The 25,450-nt window shown below is 37.7% G+C and overlaps 1 protein-coding gene across 15 annotated transcripts in view; it reads left to right on the top strand.

The window, feature by feature from the left end:
- Positions 1-25,450, top strand: part of PTPRD (protein tyrosine phosphatase receptor type D) — a 443,130-nt gene that overhangs the window by 382,528 nt on the left and 35,152 nt on the right. For all 15 annotated transcript variants that reach the window (XM_069576561.1, XM_069576552.1, XM_069576559.1 and 12 more), the window contains 2 exons: positions 11,973-12,092; positions 12,601-12,755. In XM_069576561.1, coding sequence (XP_069432662.1) covers positions 11,973-12,092; positions 12,601-12,755 — 275 coding nt within the window. The remainder of the gene's footprint in view (positions 1-11,972; positions 12,093-12,600; positions 12,756-25,450) is intronic.

The raw sequence follows: 25,450 nt of genomic DNA, 5'->3' as shown, positions 1-25,450 counted from the left end.
AAAATTTACTCTCGCATGTGTTAGACATTTCCCTGATCTTTTGTTAGAGAATTGACCATTATTCGCACTTGGAAGACTGACAAAGGCTTACAAGTGTAAGGTAGGGCTTAGGGCTTACGGTGGCCATTTGAAAACTTCAGTTCTTTGATTTTTCAAATGCCATCAGTCTCCCTTAAATGTGGCCTTGCAAGAATCCCAAACTTAAATCTGGAGACTGTTTGCACAGTGTGTACATTCATATATCAAGCCTGAGGAGAAAATGTGTAAGTTGAATATTTTCTATGAGTTTCATTAGGATATATTAAATATATATATATATATACATATATATATATATATATAATGCTAAAAACTAGAGATTTTGAAGTTGAAGTTTGATTGCTGCCTGAAAATGCACAAATAAATTTAAAGACTTGTATACTGTGTGACATGAGATATGGTTAGTGGGTTTTATTCCACAGTTTCCATCTTTTTTTGCCAAATCGTCTCAAGTTCTGCGTAGTTCACTGATTCTGCAGCAACTTATTCCTGTGCCCCAGAATGTGGTCTTTAATTGTTTCCATGTTTCATAACATGCCAATAAGCACATGAATTGGTCTGGGTAACCACATGGAGGGAAGAAAGAGTTCGGAAAAAATGAAGCACTGGTAGAGTAAAATGTATACAGCTGGGATTTCCACTACAGGGGTGTTATTTGTGGGCAACTGGGATGCATGGCTGGCACGCCTAGGCTGAAGAATGGGGGTCTCCAAGGGAGGATTCGCAAAGACCATTCCTGGCCCAGGAAGCTCTATTATTTGATGGGTGATTGTTCACTTTGTTCCCCCTTAATCTCTCTGGAGGTACAGAAGGGAACATGTAGGCCTATCGCTGACAAATTCTTGAGCAAGCTTGATTAGTGTTAGAAGTGAGGTTAAGGGGCATTTGTCTTTCACTTGTCCTCCCAGCCTGCCTTCAGTCAGTTCCCATAGTTGACACTTACTGTTGCTTCACGTCTTGCAAGCTTTATAGTGGGAGTTGATTCACTTAAAGAGTTAGTATTGTAGTGGGACTTAGTGCTATAAATGTCAAGAATGAGAGTAAAATTTTGACACACCTTGACATGGGAAATGATTTGAATTGTCATCATCCAATGTGGGCCACTTCTGTTAGTGGTAAAAGCCTAGAATAAGATGTGAAGAAGTCCGTACTCAGTTTCCAAACTCTCTAAATCCCATTTTCTGTTCCCAAATAGATAACCAGGGAACCTGGTTAATGGCATCCATTGCTCGAGCAGATCAAACATTTTGTGCAACACGACTTACTTTATGATAGGCCAGGAATGGGAAAATCCATAATCCAGTAAATTCGGTTGTTAATGGATGGAGGTTAGATGATGTCAAGGCCGAAGGGGTCAGGATGGCGTTAACTACACTATGCTAATGGTTTAGGGAGTTAAACCTGACGCTTGGCCACTGGAGCACTTCAGACCTAAAGACCACCCACTCTTCCTGTTTCCTCTCCATTCCTGAATGTCATCATAGTAAATTTACCCCCAACAGAGAGTGACAGTGAGATGGAGACATATTTCACTTGCTTCTATAGCTAAGAGGGAAATGCTGGACAAAAAGCAGCAAGAAAGGAGATTCTGATTAAACACTTTCTTGTTTTGCTATAGAACAAAGCTTGAGATACTTTTCAGATTGTGAGGTCCTTTTGGGTTAAAAGTTGGCAGAATCCCTTTGAAGATTATAAATGGCAGTGTTATTGTTTTCATTGTCGTTATCGGTTTTGGAAGGCCCAGCCTTGGCTGGTGGCAGACTAATTCCTGGCCCCTCTGGTTTGTCAAGGTTCAGTAAGTTTAATGGAGAGCAAATGCTTTCCAAATGCCAGGTCTGTGTCCTCTTCCAAACAGAACTGGAAGCACCAGAGGCCTTGAACATTTAATTTCTCAAACTGTTAACCTGAAGCACTTGCCTATCTAGGGCTACAGAAACTGCTTTTTCCTTAAGCAACTTGTGATTGCAGCACAAACGTTGCCTTTGGAGTCTGCATGATGTATGGGATTGTTTTTAAAAAAGCAGTGGATGCTTAATGTATATAGGACACTGGCAACAAAAAGAAAGATACTCATGTTGGCAGCCTAAAGGATGTTATCTAGCAAGTTCCACACTCTTGGTTTTCTTTTGTCAACCGTGTCAAATAACAGAGAAAGGATCCCACCAATTTCTTACTGTCTGTTAGCTTCCTGGAATTTCTCCCTTCTTTGTCCATCCCACATCCTCTATTTAGGATGGAAGACTACAGATGATGGCTCAGAACATCCCTACTGAAGTGAATTATAGGCAGCACAACCTAAGGAATGAGAAAGAGATGCGGCTTTCTCCCAATGGCAATGTGCAAAGCCCCTGTGATTCTTCGCAGTCATGCTTACAGTGCTCCGGGCTGGTCTAGGCTATTTCTAAGATTTTGAGAAGTGCGAGTTAATCTCTGTGCCCAGGCAAGGCAGACATTCAGCTGGTTTGCACCACTGTAGTTTTACTGGGAGTTACTATATTGAAATGTATCCATATTGGCTGGTATACAAACATTATCTTTTTATTGAAACTTTAAGTCACATAAGGATATCGCTCGGTGTCAGTGACACTGGAGCACTGTTGGAACACAGGCAGCCACTGGGCAGACGAAGGCAGGTGCAGAGGTGGCAGTAAATCTGTGTGGAGTACCCAGTCATTGCCAGGAGTGACTGGGGCTGAGGGGCAAAGAGACTCCAGTCATGAGGGAAGGCCTGGTATGCAAGTGCCACCTGGCCATGACAGGGACCTTTCATACATTTTCCCTCAGGGTACAACAGCGTTCTAGAAAGTGGAGATATAATGGGAGAAGGCGTTAGAAAAGTTGAGTGCAGTTCCATCTGTTAATTCCGAGCAGATGCATTTGTCTTATCCTGTTCAGGTCGCTATAACAGAATGCTATAGACTGGATGGTTTATATACAACAGAAACTTAACTTCTTACAGTTTAAGACTAAGGTGCTGCTTCCTGGTTCATAGAAAACTGTCTGTACAATGCAGGGGTGAGAGAGCTCTCAAGAGTTTCTCTTCTAAAGCACTAATTCCATTCTACCAGGCCTCCGCCCTCATGACCTAAGGGCCTCCTCAAGCCCCCACTTCCTAATACGATCACATAGGGAATCAGATTTCAACATAGTGCCAGGAGAAATATCCACAACCTCAGATATGCAGATAATACCACCCTAAATTGGAAAACTCAGCAGTGGCCACAGGGCTGAAAAGCTCAGTTTTCATTCCAGGGCCAAAGAAAGGCAATGCCAAAGAACGTTCAAACTACCGCACAGTTGCACTCATCTCAGACGCTAGTCAAGTAACGCTCAAAATTCTCCAGGCTAGGTTTCAACAGTACATGAACCAGAACATCCAGATATTCAAGCTGGATTTAGAAAAGGAAGAGGAACCAGAGATCAAATTCCCAAATCCAGTGAATCATCAAAAAAGCAATTCCAGAAAAACATCTATTTCTGTTTCATTTACTACGCTAAAGCCTTTGACTATGGATCACAACAAACTGTGGAATATTCTTAAAGAGATGGGAATACCAGACCACCTTACCTCCTGCGAAACCTGTATGCAAGACAAGAAGCAACAGTTAGAACCAGACATGGAACAACATACTGGTTCCAAATTGGGAAAGGAATACGTCAAGGTTATATATAATCACCTTGCTTATTTAACTTATATGCAGAGTACATCAGGTGAAATGCCAAGCTGGATGAGGCACAAGCTGGAATCAAGATTGCAGGGTCAAATATCATTAACCTCAAATATGCAGATGATGCCACCTTATGGCAGAAAGTGAAGAAGAACTAAAGAGCCTCTTGATTAAGATGTAAGAGGAGAGTGAAAAAGTTGGCTTAAAACTCAACATTCAAAAAACAAAATTGTGGCATCCTGTCCATCACTTTATGGTGAATAGAAGGGGAACCAATGCAGTGACAGACTTTAATATTCTTGGGCTCCAAAATCACTGCAGATGGTGACTGTAACCATGAAATTAAAAGATGATTGCTCTTGTGAAGTGAAGCTATGACAAACCTAGAGAGCATATTTAAAAGCAGAGACATTACTTTACCAACAAAAGTCCATCCAGTCAAAGCTATGGTTTTTCCAGTAATCATGTATGGATGTGAGGCTTGAACCATAAAGAAGGCTGAGCAAAGAAAAACTGATGCTTTTGAACTGTGGTGTTGGAGAAGACTCTTGAGAGTACCTTGAATAGAAAGGAGATCAAACCAGTCAATCCTAAAGGAAATTGATGTTGATTATTCATGGAAAGACTGATAGTGAAGCTCGAATACTTTGGCCACCTGATGCAGAGAACTGACTCATTTGAAAAGACCCTGATGCAAGGTTGAAGGCAGGAGGAGAAGGGGATGACAGAGGATGAGATGGTTGGATGGCATCACAGACTCAATGGGCATGAGTTTGAGCAAGCTCTGGGAGTTGGTAAAGGACAGGGAAGCCTGGCGTGCTGTAGTCCATAGGGTTGCAAAGAGTCGAACATGATTGAGTGACTGAACAACAGCAACCCCCCTAATGACAGAAAGCAAATATAACTAAAGAGCCTCTTGATGAAGGTAAAAGAGGAGAGTGAAAAGCTGGCGTAAAACTCAACATTCTGCCCTGTATCAACATGGTTCAGCCATAGGTATACATATGTCCCCCTCCTCTTGAGTCTCCTCCCACGCCAATCCCGCCCCTCTAGGTTGTCACAGAGCCCTGGTTTGAGTTCCCTGAGTCATAAACCAGCACTATATTGTAATTATCCTTCAATGAAAATAAATACATGTTTAAAAGTAGAAAAAAAAAGCATGAAAAATGTAAAATAAACAAAACAAAACTCAACAGTCAAAAAACTAAGATCATGGTATCCAGTCCCATCACTTCATGCCAAATAGATAGGAGGAAAATGCAAATATTGACAGATTTTATTTTCTTGGGCTCCAAAATCACTGTGGATGGTAACTGCAGCCATGAAATTAAAAAAAAGCCTGCTCCTTGGAAGAAAAGCTATGGCAAACCTAGACAGCATATTAAAAAGCAGAGATATCACTTTGCCAACAAAGGTCCGTATAGTCAAAGCTATGGTTTTTCCAGAAGTCATGTATGGATGTGAAAGTTGGACCATCAAGAAGGCTGAACACCAAAGAACTGTGGCGCTGGAGAAGACTCTTGAGAGGTCCTTGGACTGCAAGGAGATCAAACCTAAAGGAAAGTCAGTCTATCCTAAAGGAAAGCAGTCCTGAATATTCATTGGAAGTACTGATGCTGAAGCTGAAGCTCCAATACTTTGGCCACCTGATACAAAGAGCCAACTCATTGGAAAAGATGCTGATGCTGGGAAAGATTTAGAGCAGGAGGAGAAGGGGGCAACAGAGGATGAGATAGTTGGATGGCATCAAGCTCAATGGACATGAGTTTCAGCAGACTCTGGGAGATAGTGAAGGTCAGGGAAGCCTGAAATGCTGCAATCTATGGGATCACAAAGAGTCAAACACAACTTAGTGATGAATAACAACAACATGAATGGGGGGAAGGGGCACAGATATTCATTCTATAGCACACATCAAAAAAAAAAATGACTATCAAGTTTTTAAATTAATAAATGGTTTAGTAAGTGTTTGAATGGTTCAGTGAACTGATAAGCAGCAAAATTTGGTTTATTTAGAGAATAATATTTTTGACATTATAGTTTTATTTATGAAAAGCAATGACTGTACTGATAGTCAAATGCTTTAATATCACTCTCATTTCAAGGACTCCATTGCCTTTGATCCTTCACTAAATAGTGGTCAGCAAAGAGAAAACAAAAGAAATTCATAAACCAGGTAGTTTTGCCATCTGAAAATAGATATGACTAAATATTAGTTGAATGGAGGGAATGACACTATTATTCAAAGAGAAGAGAATCATTGAGAATTATCTCCTGATTTTGGAAAATCAAGTATTAAATCCGGTCTTTTTTAAAATGCCAAAAAAGAGATATAATAGCCTAGAGAATCAGTTTGGTGTGTAATTTTTCTGTCCACTAAAATATATACTAATATTTACCTGAAACTTTCTTTGATTGTATTCTTATTAAATGTATATTTAGTCATGGTAACATTTCCTTTTTCCCAAGAACAGCCTTGATTTGCATTATCTAATGTTAACATACTGTCCCCTCTTTACAGTAGAATCCTTTGCTCAAACGTACTAAATACTGATTTCCAAATATCATTTATTGTCTCTAAGTCTTTCTTTGACTAAATAACCCTAGGCAGGCTTTCTCAAGTGCTATGTGGCGAATGTGTTTGAGTTCAATATTGCTGGGACTCTTTGGAGTATTGCTTTGTTACATTTGGAATTCTGGTGCCTTCCGCCATGCTGCCAGCCTCGATAAAGCTTTGTTAAATTGAAATGAGGTTTTGTTTTCATAAAGTTTCAGGCTGTTTAAAAATAAGCCAACCTAGACCACCGTATATAGTTGATTATAAAGTTGGCTTGCGTGTGTTGAATGCCCTTAGTGTGCCAAACCAAGTCCAAGATAAGCCATGTGGAAGTAAAAACGGAACAAGGAGAGCATTTCCCTAAAGCACAGTCAGTAGACCTGCTGGATCAAATCCTACGAGATATTTCCAACAGTGAGTTGCTCTTTTGAATACACTTAAATATGTTCCATCATGCCATCAACTTACTTTTAATAATTTGCCACGAAAGGGAGAAAATGAATGAATTCCACAGCATACATGTAGCAATGGTCAACCCAGTCTTTCCATAATTTTGGAAAAAATGAAAGCTTACCACATAAAGGGATTCTCTTTGTGATAATAAAAAGAAATATCTCCCCTATATTCAGCCAGGAATCTGAACTGTCTCATTCAATTTGGGCCTCAAGTAGAGTTACAGGGTGATGTTTCTAAACCACAGCCTGGTTGTACTTTATTCCTTTTCTACTCTGATTCTAGTACATTCTCTCTTCACAGCCAGCTGGGGCCCAGGTCCATTAAAGGACTGTTTGGAATGTCACAACTACCTATTTGATGAACCAGGAGATAGAAGCACCCCTACATATTTAGTCAGTATGGCAGATGGACTGGGGACAGGACTGCTTTTCACTTTGGTGTTTCCATTGCCACTGGCACCTCACCTCCTGTCTAGAAAATCCTAAATACATATCTGCTAGGATTAACAATATATTCAATTTTTCACATTCAGAATGATTTCAGTGGTTTATAACAACAAACACAAAAAGCTGAGAACATGGTTAACTAATAATAAATATTCCCACCGGATACCTATTTGTGTTGGCCATTGGGTTCAGATGGAGAAGGCAATGGCACCCCACTCCAGTACTCCTGCCTGGAAAATCCCATGGACGGAGGAGCCTGGCAGGCTGCAGTCCATGGGGTCACTGAGGGTCGGACACGACTGAGCGACTTCACTTTCTCTTTTCACTTTCATGCATTGGAGAAGGAAATGCCAACCCACTCCAGTGTTCTTGCCTGGGGAATCCCAGGGACGGGGGAGCCTGGTGGGCTGCCGTCTATGAGGTCACACAGAGTCGGACACGACTGAAGTGACTTAGCAGCAGCATTGGGTTCAGAGTTTCAGGTATACAATTTCCAACCCTTATAATAAACCTGTCATGCAGGAGATAATCATTCCCATTTTATAGAAGAGGCCACAAGGCTTTGGTCCTGGAAACAGAGAAGCAGCTTACTGGTCAACAGTGAAACTGCCTGACCTTCCATGAATCAGTCCTGAAGGCCACTTGTAGTCACTTCAGAAGCAAATAAGAAAAGACAAATAATAATATATTTATATATTTAATATTTATATATTTAATATTTATATATTTAATAATATATTTATATATTAATATATTATTATTTGAACTGTAACTCCCACCTTCTGTATACCCTGAAAGGGAGCCTTCTGTACAGCACATCTTAACTCTCACACTCAGCTCTATGCATGAAGCCTAACAAGTAGTAACTCTCTAGATTCTTCTCTGAGATTCTTCTCTCAGAGAAAAAAAAGCTGGGGGGCGGGGAGGGTTATTGCCAAAGAAAACATTTCAAGAGAGGGAAACAGCGATCCAAAAGTTTACAAGCAGTAAATGCTGGAGAGGGTGTGGAGAAAAGGGAACCCTCTTACACTGTTGGTGGGAATGCAAACTAGTACAGCCACTATGGAGAACAGTGTGGAGATTCCTTAAAAAACTGCACGTAGAACTGCCTTATGACCCAGCAATGCCACTGCTGGGCATACACACTGAGGAAACCAGAATTGAAAGAGACACGTGTACCCCAGTGTTCATCGCAGCACTGTTTATAATGGCCAGGACATGGAAGTAACCTAGGTGTCCATCAGCAGATGAATGGATAAGAAAGCTGTGGTACATATACACAATGGAGTATTGCTCAGACATTAAAAAGAATACATTTGAATCAGTTCTAATGAGGTGGATGAAACTGGAGCCAATTATACAGAGTAAAGTAAGCCAGAAAGAAAAACACCAATACAGTATACTAACACATATATATGGAATTTAGAAAGATGGTAATGATAACCCTGTATGTGAGACAGCAAAAGAGACACAGATGTATAGAACAGACTTTTGGACTCTGTGGGAGAGGGAGAGGGTGGGATGATTTGGGAGAATGGCATTGAAACATGTATACTATCATGTAAGAAATGAATTGCCAGTCTAGGTTCGATACAGGATACAGGATGCCTGGGGCTGGTGCACTGGGATGATCCAGAGATGGTATGGGGAGGGAGGTGGGAGGGGGGTTCAGGATTGGGAACTCATGTACACCCGTGGCAGATTCATGTTGATGTATGGCAAAACCAATACAGTATTGTAAAGTAAAATAAAGTAAAAAAAAAAAAAAGATAATAGATGAAAGACAATAAATGGCATTTTATATAGAAAAAAAAAGAGGGAAACAGAGCTAGCTCATTTGTATTAGCTGGTTAGGAAAAATATATATATAATTTATATTATTATTCTGTATCCTTTTAATTTTTTTCCTCACTAGACTTCTGACTCCCTCTCTAACATTACAATCAGAAATTATTTGTTTAGTGTATGGCTAATGATGCAAGGCTTAAAGGAATATTTGTCAGTAAGTCTAAGCCCTTAAATTTAGCCCTCAGGATGAAACCTATACAGTCTACTCAGAGAATGAGGTGGAGAAAAGAAGTGTTGCAGTCCTTGCAACTGAAGGGAAGCCTGTGTTGCTGCTCAGAGGGCTCAGGCAACCCTTCTAATCCCACTGCTGAGACTGTACGTGTGAATGTGCACATACATTAGAACATTTATTTTTTCATAAACTCCCCTTGCAAAATATTTCTTGAGAAAAAACACAGATGTTTAAATATATTGACTTTTTAAAAAGTTGCTTCTAGTTTTTGCAGTTTCACTTAGAACATTTTAGAGGGTTTTTTTTTTTTTTTTAGTAAAGAGTAAGGCTAGAATACATTCTTTAAAATGAGTACAAGAACTGTTTCTTTATTCTTTTAGCTAAAAAATGTTCACAATATTTACTCCTATAGTAATGTTTTGTGGAATTTTTTTTTTCTAAAGAGGTCAGAGTCTAACTAAGCCAAAAATAGTTGCAGTTCTCAAACTTTAAAATAATCATTATAAGTTTGGGTTTTCCTACATTTTAGGGATGGAGTGGCTTTGTAGATGGAAAGTCACTCAATAATGGAGTCATTTTTCCATTAAGGCTGGCTTATGGTTCTTTTCTTGTTTTCCTTTGTCTTACCTCATCAAAAGGTCTAAGGATAACCATTCTCCAGCATTGAAACATAATTACATTAAATTGGGTTTGGTGAATTGTACTGAACTTCTAGTTCATTTTGTTGCATTAACTTGCAGTTTTTGTACCCATCTTAGTGGTATTTGTCCTCCTGGGATATGACCTGTTGGTTTTTATTTGAAAGGGCTCGTGTTCAGCTGAAACTCTTAAATCATGAGTTTTGAGTTTCTCTGTTGATTCCTAAACTCAGTACATTGTTGGCATCCCTTCAAATGTTGCAATAAGAGGCCTCCAGTTTCTTTTGTCTTTTGCAGCAAGACATCAACTTGACATCTATTTCATGGTTTAGAACAGATCCTCTGACTTCATTTTTGTGATTTTTTTTTTTTCTATCTGAATTAGGGTTACTTAAGTAATGTTGGCTCTATGAGGGTAGTAGCCTTTGCTAAGTTTGTCCAAGTACAACTTGGGTTTTAATGGATGGCTATGGCAACCCACTCCAGTACTGTTGCCTGGAAAATCCCATGGACGGAAGAGCACGGTAGGCTACACACAGTCCATGGGGTCTCAAAGAGTCGGACACAACTGAGTTACTTTGCTTTCAGAGAATACACAGAGGTACCCAACCCTGGTCTTACTACATCAATATTCTCCTTAAAGAACTATCTTTCCCTTGTGTTATTTTTAAGTTAGAACATATGATAGAAATATGAAACAGAAGAATATTTTGTGCATCTAGAAAATGCAAGCCTTTAAAAAAAATCTTACTAAGACATAATTCTCCACTTTCATGTTACCACTTTTGTTCATTTTTCTTGAAATAGATAATGTTTGTGTGGGTCTCACAGTTGAGATAAAGGCATAGTAGCAGACCTTGAGAGTGCAGTCTCTGCCTTCCTGTGTAATGGTACCTTTTCTTTTATCTTGTTTAGGAAACTGTGTAGAGGATTAACCCTCTCCCTTTCACAAGGTCTGATATCTACACAGAAAGAGGCTGACTCTGAGCAGCAAATGCTTTAGTTGTGAAATAGAAAATTACAATATTATTTACAGAATGGTAATATTTATATTCAACATAAAAGCAAATGATTCCCTATAATTCTATTTACTAAGCCAAAAATCCAAGTACCTATGATAATGCCTCATTGCTTTTGTTTAAATCCAAAGATCATAATTTTCAAGTAGAAGATGTACTAATATAAAATAGTACTAGATATCTTTACCTAGAGACATGCATTTTAATTGGCTTCAACTAAGAACTACTCCCATTTTTTTTCTTTTAATCTGAGATGGAAAAGGGTAAATATATTCTGATGTATCATCTTACTAGAAAATACAGTGTTATCTTTGCTATTTTTCATTATGCTTTTTAATACCCAAAGGCATACAGCAGATTTGGAATTATTCTTTGTTGCATATTAAACTAATTGCATTGAATACTTTTTACGTGCTTTTCTTGTCCAACTTCACATAATCACTGTAGATTATTCATCTGAAATGAATGGGTTTTAAATTATTTAAACTTTGCCACTGCTAGTGTGTGACCCTCTGAGACTTTTTAAAGAACAGACAGCTCTTTCCCCCCAGACTTTACATATTTCATTTGTTTTTGATATACATACACATTTATCTTGTATTAAAGAAAAATGCTGTGTTGTTTGTTATACTTTGACAGATTTACAAATTATTTCTACTCTTCTTTAAACAAGCATATTTCGAGATAGCTCAAGATGAAATCGTTTGTGCCTTTTAAACGTTGATGGATGAACACTAACTATCTCACCATGTCATTTAAGTGCTTAAGTGTAATCTTTCTGAAGCGATTCTTAACATCTATCCTAGAACAATTTTGTGTTTTCTTTTCAAGTTCTCTGAAGTTTCAAATACCTCTCTCCTTATTCTACTTGGCGACAATCTGCAATTTATTTTTCTCCAGGAAAATTGAATCTGTTACTGCTTAGTATTCCTACCAGTTTGAAAAATGTGGTTTACATTGGCATCAGAGCAGTAATTTACATATATTGGGATAACAAGAATGCATGCCAGAAAAAGATCAACATAAAATGAAATGCAGAAAAGCTGTTTTCCTTCAACAGCAACTCAAAATAAAGCTAATCGAGAAATTGATGAGGATCTGCCCTGAATGTGTCACTTGTGTCTTCTAGGTGAAGTGTGACCAGTATTGGCCCAGCAGAGGCACAGAAACCCATGGGCTGGTCCAGGTGACCCTGCTAGACACAGTGGAGCTGGCCACGTATTGTGTTCGAACATTTGCACTTTACAAGGTTTGCTTTCTTCCCCCCTCTTTCCCCTTTCCATTATTTAAAGAAAGCTTCTTTTGAGAAATCAAATATTTCAAGGCTTTACTTAAATCTTGATTCTGCTGGCAACAATGAAGAATGAAATGATTCTTCCATTATCGCTCAGCAGTTTTTCTCCTTGTTAGTGATTTGTCAATAAATATGGAACTCTTGCTCTGAATGAAAGTTTCAGCAAATGAAGACTGGATGAAGAAGAACTAGTTCTTTTGGTAAAATATGACAGGAGCACTCCTGATAGTTAAACCTGAGAAATGGAATGCTTCTCACCTAGGAATTTTGTCTTCCTGAGCAAATATTTGTCATTTACAAATAGCTTGTAGTTATAACTCCAAAGAGTATTTCTCCCCAAGGAATACAGGATAGGGGAAGGAATTAAGATGGCACATCTACATGTTACCTTTCCCATGTTATTACACATCATACAGCTTGAGGCTAAGAACACAGAATTTCAACCACTGTTCTTACTTCACAGAATGGTTCAAGTGAGAAGAGAGAAGTAAGACAATTCCAGTTCACTGCCTGGCCTGATCATGGTGTTCCAGAACACCCAACACCTTTTCTGGCTTTCTTACGGAGAGTCAAAACCTGTAACCCTCCTGATGCAGGTCCGATGGTTGTACACTGCAGGTGAGAAGCTCTGAGAGCATTTTCCTCACAGTCAGAACGCTTGTGGGGAAACACGACACTGAATGATTTCTCACTGGGTATTCTCTTTCTAACCTTTTGATACTCTGGGAGAGTAACTGCCTTTATAAATGATACAGGGAGTATTTTTTGGTCAAATGAGGTCTATACTAACATCAATAGGAAGGATTTGATAGAGTACATAGCTGACTTCCCAACCCTGGGAGATAAAAGCAACTACGGTTCATGCTGTTTTCTCTTTGGAGAAAACATAAATACATTCTTTCGAAATATATATGTGTATATGTGTATATATGTATATATATATATATATACACAAATTATTGTTTGATAGACTTGTGGGCTGGGCTGATACAAACTTTTTACTATTTATAGGGAAAAATGCTGAACAAAATAACATTATAAACATACAAGCTTACAGAGATCATTTCTTACTGCTTAAAGATGCCTTCTGCATTTAGTATTATCAAGTCACATATAAAAATATCCTATTTTGAGTTTTAAATTTTTATTTAATAAAATATGTACAAAGACCTAGAGTTTGGAAGAATTTTTTTATGTACTCAGAAGTAATGAACCTGCATTTTTCTTAATGTATAATTTATTATTTTGTACTTAATTCTAACATTCTCTATATCACCACTCAGATTCTACTATAAATGTGTTCATACATTTTTAATACTAAACTGATTTCTTCCAGTTTTCTGAATTCCCCTGAAGTACCGTTACTAACAGATTATTAAAGATATCCGGTCAGTTGATTACTGCTATATAAATTATAGTTCATGTAACTTCATAGTAGTCTTTTGTAACCTAAGTATTTCAAATACTTAGAAACTGTATAAAAGAAGAAAAGAAGCATCTATCATAAACCACTTTTATCATGACTTAACAGTATAACTTTCATTCATATCCCATATTATACTATAGCATAATATAGTAGATTTTAGAAATAGGGTCTATTTTTATAAAAAGCTGGATACCATGGATAGGTCAGAATAAAAACAATAAAATTTACCAGACTAACCCATGCTAGAGGAGTGATGTTAAACAATGGCCTGGCAAATTCCAAATAAGATAATATTTTATTTCTCTTTTCCAGCATTTTTACCCTAACAAAAACTGATAATAACATTACTCTTTATTCATTGAATATTTTACAAATTCCAAAGCACTGCACCATGCTTTACTTTTACTGTTTGATGTTCTTAGCAACAGTATATCAGATCAAGAGATGAGAACATAGAGTTTGGTTCAAGTAAGATAGTTGAGAAGTTGGAGGTACAATCAGCCTCACCTTACAATCAACTTCTTGCTCCTCTTTAACAAGAATAGGGGTCTTTGAAAATCTGCCGCTATGTTGAAGTTGTTGGGTTTTTTTTTTTTTCGCATGATTCTGAAATACTATAAATTATTGTTATTAATTTGAGCAAATTAGTATTTATTGAGCAAATGCTTTTATATCATGAAATCAGATTTCTGGTTGGTTTTAGCAGGCAGTCTGTGTGTTCTGTACACAAACATCTTTGCAGACCTCAAAGAGCCATTGAAACTGGTTGCATGGTGCCCCTGCTTGGCACAAAATCAATTTAATTATGAAAACCACACATGAAACATTTGTAGATGGAGTTTGGCCGCAGGAGAGAAAACAGGAAGTTTGGCCTCACTCAAGAAATGTTGCCCTCATAAGTCTCCTGGCAAAGATGCAGTTCACACAGATGCATGCATACATACACACAGGTGTATATACTTACACACAAAAAACACACATACATTTATATATACAAAATAATAGAAACAAAAATTAGAGAAACCTCACATGTATGATAAGATATCTTGGCCTCTTGATTTAGAGAGGCAGTGTCCACACAGCCAATTTGCAGAGCATCGTGAACCTTTGACTTGGTTACCTGTATGTTAAAATCCACAAGCATAAATTTTTTGATGGAGTGGCAGAGGATAATCATTTCAAATAGCAACTGCTCCTGTGGTATTCCAGCAATGCTGGTTTAAAAAGCTTCTCTAGGCAGGAAGGAAACTGCAGAAAGTGACACTATCCATGTCACAAAGGGATCCTGATTAGTTACCATGGACAGTGTTGCAGATAATCACAGAAAATACTCTGGAGTTTAAATACTCAACTTCATGATTTCTCTTATGATGGACTTGAATTTTTTTTTTACTAAATGATGAAGAAGTAGTAACAAACTCAGAGTAAGTCTAAGCCTTCTGCCAAATAGATCCTGTGAGAAAGGAGAAGTTTCTGAAAGACGACTGGTGGCAGGCAACAAAAATGGGATGGGACTGGAAAAGGAGAAAATTAATTTCCCTTAAATAGTTTTGTCCAGGCAATAAAAGTGGCAGGACTAAAAAATCATTATAAGTAAACTAAATTCTAATGATCAATAATATAAAGGACTCATGAGAACAGACTAGTACAAGCAGAGACAAGACCTTAGAAGGTCAAGGAGATGGACAGATTTAACAGCATTCCTAAAAGAGCTAATGTCTGGTTCAACAAGTATGGGGAAAAAAAGTCACTTCATACAGAACATGTAGTCTCCACGATGAGAGTGCACACTCTGATCTTGGGAGCTAAGCAGGGTTACTACTTGGATGGAAGAGTGGGCACACTGAGAGAGAGCCTACCTGAGTAAAAACTCTGGTTTGTTCACTTACTGTCTGTGTGCCTCTGGGCAGTTCCTTCCTATCTATGAGCCTCTGTTTCTTCATCTGTAAAATGGGGTGACATTAGTCTTAGCAGTCAGAATTTGATGAAGATTAAATGAAATGATAGGAAATGATACACATAAAGCACTTAGGACAGAGCATTTTATAAAGTGTGCAAGAATGTTATTTATACATGAATTGTGGAGTGTTTTCAAAGATACATGTATATTTCTAACTTTAGGGAGAAAAATTCAACAAGAACTTGGATATTATCTATATGATATGAGTCATTTATCCTATGAATAACTAGTTGATAAATATTCAACTATTTAATTGAATAGAAATTAAAAAATTTAGATATTATCCATCAAAGAAATACCATCAGATATTTCACAGTGACAGGGAACACTTTAATGCTATGGCTTTAGAATCTTTGATAGTAATAAATATGTTTTCAAGAAAGACCAAAGAAACCATTGAACTCTTAAAATGAAGCTGTCAAGGATACATAGAAATGAATGCTGTGGTTCTAAAGGCCTTCAAGATAAAGACTGAACGTCTTAGTATTACGTTTATCATCGAGGCCAATCTCACTCTTAGTGCCTCGTTGTTCACTCTCGCACCACCCACCACTAGGTATATATTTCAAGTGTAATACTTTCATCTCTGACTCTCAGCAAATGACTTCATCCACTCTAGCATTTTACCTGTTTCCTTTTTCTACCTGATGATGTGCAACCTTACTTCATAATCTAACTTACATCTTACATAGACTTTCTATGTAAGTACTGCAGCAAAGGCTGCGGACCGGCCTTGGATGATCCTGCTAATATACATGATAATTTTTTTTTCTTAACTTTGAACTTGAATGTCTTTAAGCTGGCATGCACTATCCAGTTTTCCAAACTCTCACCACTCATTTTTTTTTAACACACAATTCAGTTGATCTATTTATAAGAACTGTTTCATCTTATACACATTTGAGTTGAAACCCTGGAGAAGACTTTTAAGCTCATTCCCCACTCCTCTTCTCATAGGAAAAATTGAATCTTTTATTCTCTGAGCTCTCATAAAATAGGTTTACACTTAGCTTATTCAGCTCTCTGTTTGCAGATCATATAGGTCATGCAGTCACCGAGGGCATGGACTATATGAATTATGCATGACCGTATCTCAGCTTTTACATTGTAGTAGGTGCTAATAGTTGCTTGATGAAGTTAATTGGATTCCATATGGCATTTTTAGGAATATTTACAGAAAGAGTATGATAATTTCAAGGCTGGACTGTTTCTGGTTTATTAACAGGAGACTATATTTTTGTCTCATGTTGGAGTAACTTTTCAGTAACTTTTAAGTTGCCTGTATCTTTCTAATACAGATTTCTGAATCCCCTTTTCTACTGCTGTACCCTTTATGTTCTTTCCCACATACCCTTTTCATTCTTCAATTAAATACAGACATAGATCTCTGCTTTTTTAGCCACACTAATAGTTAAGGATATTGAACCATTCATCCACATCAGATAATCTTCCCTCTAACTGGAGAGGCCTTTCTCTAAGTGCTTTATGTGTGTTGCTGTATTTTTCTCCTTATCATCTACAGAGGTAGGAATCCTGATTCTTACCTCACACATATACAAAAAAAAACAAAAAACAAAAAACAAAAACCCACAAAGCAAGAAAAGTCAGCTTAATTGTCTAAGCCCCTGCCACTCATGGTGCCAGAGCCATTATGTGCCCCAGGGTTACCGGTCTTATAAATCAAGTAACTTTTCCAGTTTATCCATTACTTGATTGTTCTCTGCTTCTCCTTTGGCCAACCATATGGAGGGTATTTCACTTTTAGACTCATCCTGATGACTTGGTCAGCAGGAGAAACTTCTTCCTTTCTGACGCCACATCACGTTGAAATGCTAGCCTTTATTTCACTCTTTCCATGTGAAAGGTGATTGCTAGCAAATGAGTTTCTTCCACCACTTAATTTTTTTAACATAATCACAACATTACAAATTAGTGCGCCATTACTATTTTCCAAGTAATACTAAGCCCTTAGGTGTTCACTCATTTAATCTACTAAACAATATATTTTACCTGTGAGTCATATTTAAGCACAGGGAAGTTACAGGTAATTTGCCCAGAATCAAACAGCTCATAAAGTAAGGCCATATTTCAAAGTCCATGACCTGCTTACCCATCATTATATCCAGTTCAGACTTTTTCTTGTCGAGTTTACTTTAGTTCCCTATATTAAATGTCTTGTAGTTATCTGTTGACCACATGGTTGCCAGGTGGATATTTGCAGTTATCACTACAAATATCTTCTCAGTGTTAGGGATATGCCATATTTTTTTCCTTATTTATAAAATTTGGTTTTGAAAGAGACTAAGGAAGGGAAGTTTCAGGATATTTCATAAAGCTATACATTGCATTTAAGCATATCATATTATTTCAGTCATCCTATTAGGAAATAAAGACACTTTCTTTTTCCTTTTTCAGCCCTATTTGTGTTGTTTTTTAGAAATGGTGGTTTATTTCTATTGGTATCAAAGGGATACAACAGCTGATTTTCTCTAAGTATTTGTTTCTTGTTAGTTCAGTTCAGTTCAGTCACTCAGTAGTGTCTGACTCTTTGCAACCCCATGGAATATAGCACGCCAGGCCTCCCTATCCATCACCAACTCCCAGAGTTTACACAAACTCATAGCCATTGAGTTGCTGATGCCATCTAACCATCTCATCCTCTTCGTCCCCTTCTCCTCCAAACTTCAATCTTTCCCAGCGTCAGGGTCTTTTCAAATGAGTCAGTTATTCACAGGTGGCCAAAGTATTGGAGTTTCCGCTTCAGCATCAATCCTTCCAATGAATATTCAGGGCTGCTTTCCTTTAGGATGGACTGGTTGGATCTCCTTGCAGTGCAAGGGACAATAAAGAGTCTTCTCCAATACCACAGTTCAAAACCATCAATTCTTTGATGCTCTTTCTTTATGGTCACATCCATAAATGACTACTGAAAAACCATAGCTTTGACTACGTGGACCTTTGTCAGCAAAGTAAAGTCTCTGCCTTTTAATATGCTGTCTAGGTTGGTCATAACTTTCCTTCCAAGGCAGCAAGTGTCTTTTAATTTCATGGCTGCAGTCACCATCTGAAGTGATATTGGAGCCAAAACAAAAAAATAAAGCTTGTCACTGTTTCCTCTGTTGCCCCATCTATTTGCCATGAAGTGATGGGACCAAACTTGCCGGGAGAAATATCAATAACCTCAGATATGCAGATGATACCACCCTTATGGCAGACAGTGAAGAGGAACTAAAAGCCCCTTGATGAAAGCGGACAGTGAAAAAGTTGGCTTAAAGCTCAACATTGAGAAAATGAAGATCATGGCATCTGGTCCCATCACTTCATGGGAAATAGATGGGGAAACAGTGGAAACAGTGTCAGACTAGTCAAGGCTATGGTTTTTCCAGTGGTCATGTGTGGATGTGAGAGTTGGACTGTGAAGAAAACTGAGCGCCAAAGAATTGATGCTTTTGAACTGTGGAGAAGACTTTTGAGAGTCCCTTGGACTGCAAAGAGATCCAACCAGTCCATTCTGAAGGAGATCAGCCCTGAGATTTCTTTGGATGGAATGATACTAAAGCTGAAACTCCAGTACTTTGGCCACCTCATGCAAAGAGTTGACTCATTGGAAAAGACTCTGATGCTGGAAGAGATTGGGGGCAGGAGGAGAGGGGGACGACAGAGGATGAGATGGCTGGATGGCATCACGGACTCGATGGACATGAGTCTGAGTGAACTCTGGGAGTTGGTGTTGGACAGGGAGGCCTGGTGTGCTGCCATTCATGGGGTCACAAAGAGTCGAACACGACTGAGAGACTGAACTGAACTGAATTTATGGGACTGGATGCCATGATCTTAGTTTTCTGAATGTTGAGCTTTACGCCAACTTTTTCTCTCTCCTCTTTCACTTTCATCAAGAGGCTCTTTAGTTCTTCTTCACTTTCTGCCATAAGCGTGCTATCATCTGCAAATCTGAGGTTACTGATATTTCTCCCAGAAATCTTGATTCCAGCTTATGCTTCCTCCAGCCCAGCATTTCTCATGATGTACTCCACATATAAGTTAAATAATCAGGGTGACAATATTCAGCCTTGATGTATACCTTTCCTGATTTACTACCAGTTTTTTGTTCCATGTCCATTTCTAACTATTGCTTCCTGACCTGCATACACATGTCTCAAGAGGCAGGTCAGGTGGTCTGGTATTTCCATCACTTGAAGAATGTTCCAGATTTTGTTGTGATCCACACAGTCAAAGGCTTTGGCATAGTCACTAAAGCAGAAATAGATATTTTTTCTGGAACTGTCTTGCTTTATTGATGATCCAATAGATCATCAAATTTGGCAATTTGATCTCTGGCTCTTCTGCCTTTTCTAAAACCAGCTTGAGCATCTGGAAGTTCATGGTTCATGTACTGTTGAAGCCTGGCTTGGAGAATTTTGAGCATTGCTTTACTAGCGTGTGAGATGAGTGCAATTGTGCCATAGTTTGAACATTCTTTGGTATTGCCTTTCTTTGAAATGGGAATGAAAACTGACCTTTTCCAGTCCTGTGGCCACTGCTGAGTTTTCCAAATTTGCTGGCATGTTTAGTGCAGCACTTTCACAGCATCATCTTCCAGGATTTGAAACAGCTCCACTGGAATTCCATCACCTCCACTTTCTTTGTTCGTAGTGATGCTTCCTAAGGCCCACTTGACTTTGCATTCCAGGATGTCTAGCTCTAGGTGAGTGATTATACCATCATGATTATCTGGGTCGTGAAGATCTTTTTCATATAGTTTTTTTGTGTATTCTTGCTACCTCTTCTGAATAACTTCTGCTGCTGTTAGGTCTATACCATTTCTGTCTTTTATAGTGCCCATCGTTGCATGAAAATTTCCCTTGGTACCTCTAAATTTCTTTAGGAGATCTCTAGTCTTTCCCATTCTATTTTTTTCTTCTATTTCTTTGCATTGATCACTGAGGAAGCCTTCCTTATCTTTCCTTGCTATTCTTTGGAATTCTGCATTCAAATGAGTATATCTTTCCTTTACTCCTTTGCCTTTTGCTTCTCTTCTTTTAAAGCTATTTGTAAGACAACCATTTTGCCTTTTTGCATTTCTTTTTCTTGAGAATGGTCTTGATTCATGCCTTCTATACAATATCATGAACCTACATCCATAGTTCTTCAGACACTCTATCAGATCTAATCCCTTTTATCTGTCTGTCACTTCCACTGTATAATCGTAAGGCATTTGATTTAGGTCATACCTGAGTGGTCTAGTGGTTTTCCCTACTTTCTTCAATTTAAATCTGAATTTGGCAATAAGAAGTTCATGATCTGAGCCATAGTCAACTCCCAGTCCTGTTTTTGCTGACTGTATAGAGCTTCTCCATCTTTGGTTGCCAAGAATATAATCAGTCTGATTTCGATATTGACCATCTGTTGTGTCCATGTGTAGAGTTTTCTCTTGTGTTGTTGGAAGAGGGTTTTTGCTATGACCAGTGTGTTCTCTTGGCAAAACTCTATTAGTCTTTGCCCTGCTTCATTCTGTACTCCAAGATCAAATTTGACTGTTACCCCAGGTATTTCTTGACTTCCTACTTTTGCATTCCAGAATAAATTGGGATAAAGCTATAATTTCACTGAGTCTACTTAAAATCTTGACTCATGATACTTACTCTGAGTCAGAGTAACCCCTTTTAGGATCAAGGGAGTATACTTTCTTCATAGGAGAAATGTATTCATTTATGAATAAATATGAAACAAGGTTAGATCAAGACCTCTCTGCATCTGTCTTTTAAATGAAACAATTCCCAAAGAGAGTAAAATAGAACTTCTGAGAGTAATTTAAATCTTTCACATCATAGAATCAAACCAGTCTTCAAAACTGAAAGGAACAGGAACTGTGGGCCAGATGTAGCTAATGGTCCTGGAAGCATCAATGGACCACAAAGGGTGACCCAGTAAAAATCAAATGACAAGATGGGATTGGAACAATTCCTCAGATCCAATCTTCATAATACTTTCTGACTTTATAGGTGAAAGCATAACCAAGAACTACTTAGGTCATATTCATAGCATAACCCTTTACTCCTAATTCCTACCCAACTTGATTAAAAAAAAGCCTTTTCAGGGTCAAAGGATTTTCGAAGGTATTGCATATGAGCATAAAAATAAAAGACCTTGTAATCTAAAGGGGCTAAGAGTGCTATGGAAAATTATTTAATCCAGTTTTAACCATTCATTCTAAATTTCATCCTTTATTCTTCCCAGTTCCATTCAAATATCTCTTTAGATCAAAGCCTATAAGTATTGCCAAAGCATGTGATAGTTTTGAGATGCTGACAAGTATGAACCATAGACCCATATTTTCCTTAAAGCTGGGATTCATTTTCACATATAAATTAAGTAATAAGAGACTCTAGCCTTCTACAGATGAAAGACTGGATTGTTAAAAGTACCAACATCTCTGGATAAGAAAATGGGTAGAGTATACAAATTTATGGAAACATTTTAAGGAGAGAAGAAATAATTATACCATGTGGAAACTATTATGCCAGATTCTGTTCTTATATATCAATAATTCTGCATTAAAAAAGCAAATTTTTAGCTAATGAAACAACATGGTGATACAAAACAGGAGGCCAGATCCTCTGTACTGTGATGGCACAGTCCTGTAAGAGAACAACACCTTGCCTCCCTGAAGTAGTTTAAAAGTGAATCAAAAGAAAGCATTAAAGGAAATTATATAGTTGCCCCATAGACATAAAATTTAAAACACAAACTGAAGGAGTTTGGGGTACTGGCTATCTAAAATGGAAAATTTGCTTGAAAAGAAGCATTATAAAGGCAGTAGATGAAAAGTAAGACCAATATTACAAGGAACTAACTTCAGAGTCATACATTAGGGATTATAATATAAAAAATGCTTTCTACGGCAACTGAGAAACTATCACCTTTCCATTCTCATTCCATGCCCAAGAACAAACAAATCACTTTTATGTAGGCATGTGACAATTTACAGAGCATCTCCCACTATTTATTGTTTAATTCTAATAAGGAAAATGGTGGATTGCAATATTACTATCTACACAGATAAGGAGACTGAGACTGAACAGTCTTAATTTGCTAGAGTGACTTGCTGTATATCTCATTTTTAACCAGTTAGTAGAAAATCTGGGCAAGAACCAATATTTTATGATTCCAGGTCTTCTCTTTGTACCTTAACTGCCATTCTCTATTTTGCTCAATTTTTGTTACACATGAGAGCAGACTTGGCCCCAACCCATAACAGAGGTGGCTTTTTAGCAGGTCGGAAAGCCCCTTTCGAGGCAGCATTGCATGATGGTGAGTACTGTGCATTTGAAATCAGCTTCCTGAAGTTCAAATCTCAGCTGCACCATTTACTACACCTATAACCTTCGGCAAGTTAATTAAGCCAAGACTTGACTTCTGTTCAGTAAAATGGGATGATGATAGTATATACTTCATAGTATTATCTACAAAAATTATATAGGATGATAGAATATTTAATACTAAAAATGCAGAAGTACTGTAATACTTATTTCATTGCACCGAAAAAATTTATTAGAACAGATTGTGACTTTAAGACCAGTTTTCTCAATTCAACATTGTTGAGATTTGAGTCATGCAATTTTTGTTTTGAGGAACTGTCCTATTCATTGTAGGAGGTTTAGCAAGATCCCTGGCCTCTGCCCACTCCCTACAGATGCAACAACCAAGTATGCCTTCAGCCATTGCTGACTGTCCCCTTGGGGGTAAAGTCAATCCAATTGAGAACCATAGCTATATGACAGTGAAACTGATTTTTGATTGTAGCAGAATATACGCATCCAAGTGATAGCCCACCTCAAAGCTTTAAATCTTGAAAACCCTTCTTTGAATGGTTCTCTTATTTTAAGCTTTAGGAGAACGTCTCTCTGAGACTTACATTAAGAATCACATTTTAACTTTTACAGAGAACTAGACTAATTACTTGAAAAATCATCCAACAATACTCCCTACCTTGATCACCAACCATACATACCAAGGCTTGACTGTAACTGTCTCTTGGTACTTAAAAAAAAAAAAAAAGTAGCCAATTCCAATATCACTAATTATCAGAGAAATGCAAGTCAAAATTACAATGAGGTATCACCTCACACCAGTCAGAATGGCCATCATCAAAAAAGTCTATAAACAGTAAATGCTGGAGAGAGTGTGGAGAAATGGAAACATTCCTGTGCTGTTGGTGGGAATGTAAAGTAGTATTGCCGCTATGGAGAAGAATATGGGGATTCCTTAAAAAAAGCAAAAGCAGAACTACTATATGATCCAACAGTCCCACTTCTGGACATATATCCTGAGAAAATCATAAATCCAAAAAGGTACATGCACCTCAGTGTTCACTGCAAGACTATTTACTATAGCCAAGACATGGAAGCAACCTAAACGTCCATTGACAGAGGAATGGGTAAAGAAAATGTGGTCCCTATAAACAATGGAATATTACTTAGCTTTAAAAAGAACGAAATAATGTCACTTGGAGCAACATGTATGGGCCAAGATATTATTATACTAAATAAAGTGAAGTAAGTCAGACAGAGAAATATATGTCATATGTGGCATCTAATTTTTTTAAGTGATAAAAATGAACTTATTTACAAAACAGAAACAGACTTACAGATATTGAAAACAAAGTTATGGTTATCAAAGGGGAAACAGTGGGAGGAGGGATAAATCAGGAGCTTGGGATTTACATACACACAGTACTATATACAAGATAAATAACCAAAAAGGACCTACTATTTAGCACAGGGAACTTGACTCAATATGCTGTGATAACCTATATGAGAAAAGAATCTGAAAAAGAATGAATATATGTGTATGTATAACTGAATCACTTTGCTATACACCTGAAACTAATGCAATATTGTAAAACAACTATACTCCAATAATTGTTTTTCAATTCCACCTTCAACGACAAAAATGTACCACCATTAGGCAATTCAAAAGAACAGGTGATAGACCCTCAACTCTGTTGCCAAAAAGGAGACATGGCAACACAGCTGCAATCAATCTTTGGGCTCCAAAGGTGGCTACTTTTATGGGCTATGCTGATCTTTCTTGCTAGGATATCATTCACATTGCTTCATGTCCATGCTTGGTATGAATGTCCTGCATTCTGGCAGTTCAAAACAGTAAGCCCTCGGACTGCTCTTAAGTGGCCTATGACTCAGTGGCTGTCCCCCTTTTTCAAAAATTTAATGGAAGCCAAAATAAAACATTAGATGGATATTAGAAAAGTGAGTCATAATGTCAGACCCCCTGCTCAAACTTGCAAGTCCTGAAATCCCTTGCTCTTTTTGGGGGGTAGATATTTCTGGGACAGCATTCTATTTTTTAAATCATAGATTTTTATTGAAGATAAGCTTTTTTGTAAAATAATCAAATACTTTATTATTTTCTATACCTTCTTCCAAGGGAACCTGAGAAGTCTCTCCTCATCTTACCTCCCTCTATAATTCTCCTTCTCCCGTTCCAAAAATATCCTTTTCTTTCAGTCCACTGAGAGAGGGTCAGTAGTTGAGACTTTTACTGGCCAAAGTGGAGCTTGTAATGCCTATGGTTTCTGATATAAAAAGAATTAGATGAGATGGGGCGGGTTTAACTGTGGTTCCTTCATTTTAATGATAAAGGCTAAAGACCTTCTTGTTCAAATTTAATATTTTAAAGGAGAGGATTGTGAAAATTATGAGAAAATATTTCTTCTCTATTCTTTTTCTTTTTTTTTTTTTTCAGGTTGGGTTGGTTTTGAGCATTGAGTGTTTTTTGTTTTTTTTGTTTTTCAAATTGTAGCCATATTTCTGTCTGGTAAATCTGTGTGTCTTAGGAGCTGGCATCTTTTCTGAAAAGGAGAGTATATCTATCACTTGACCATCACTGACATAATTACCAACCCTA

This window comes from Ovis canadensis, chromosome 2 (genome assembly GCF_042477335.2).
Source record: "Ovis canadensis isolate MfBH-ARS-UI-01 breed Bighorn chromosome 2, ARS-UI_OviCan_v2, whole genome shotgun sequence".
NCBI classification, from domain to species: domain Eukaryota; kingdom Metazoa; phylum Chordata; class Mammalia; order Artiodactyla; family Bovidae; genus Ovis; species Ovis canadensis.
This window is presented reverse-complemented; position numbering and strand designations above follow the sequence as displayed.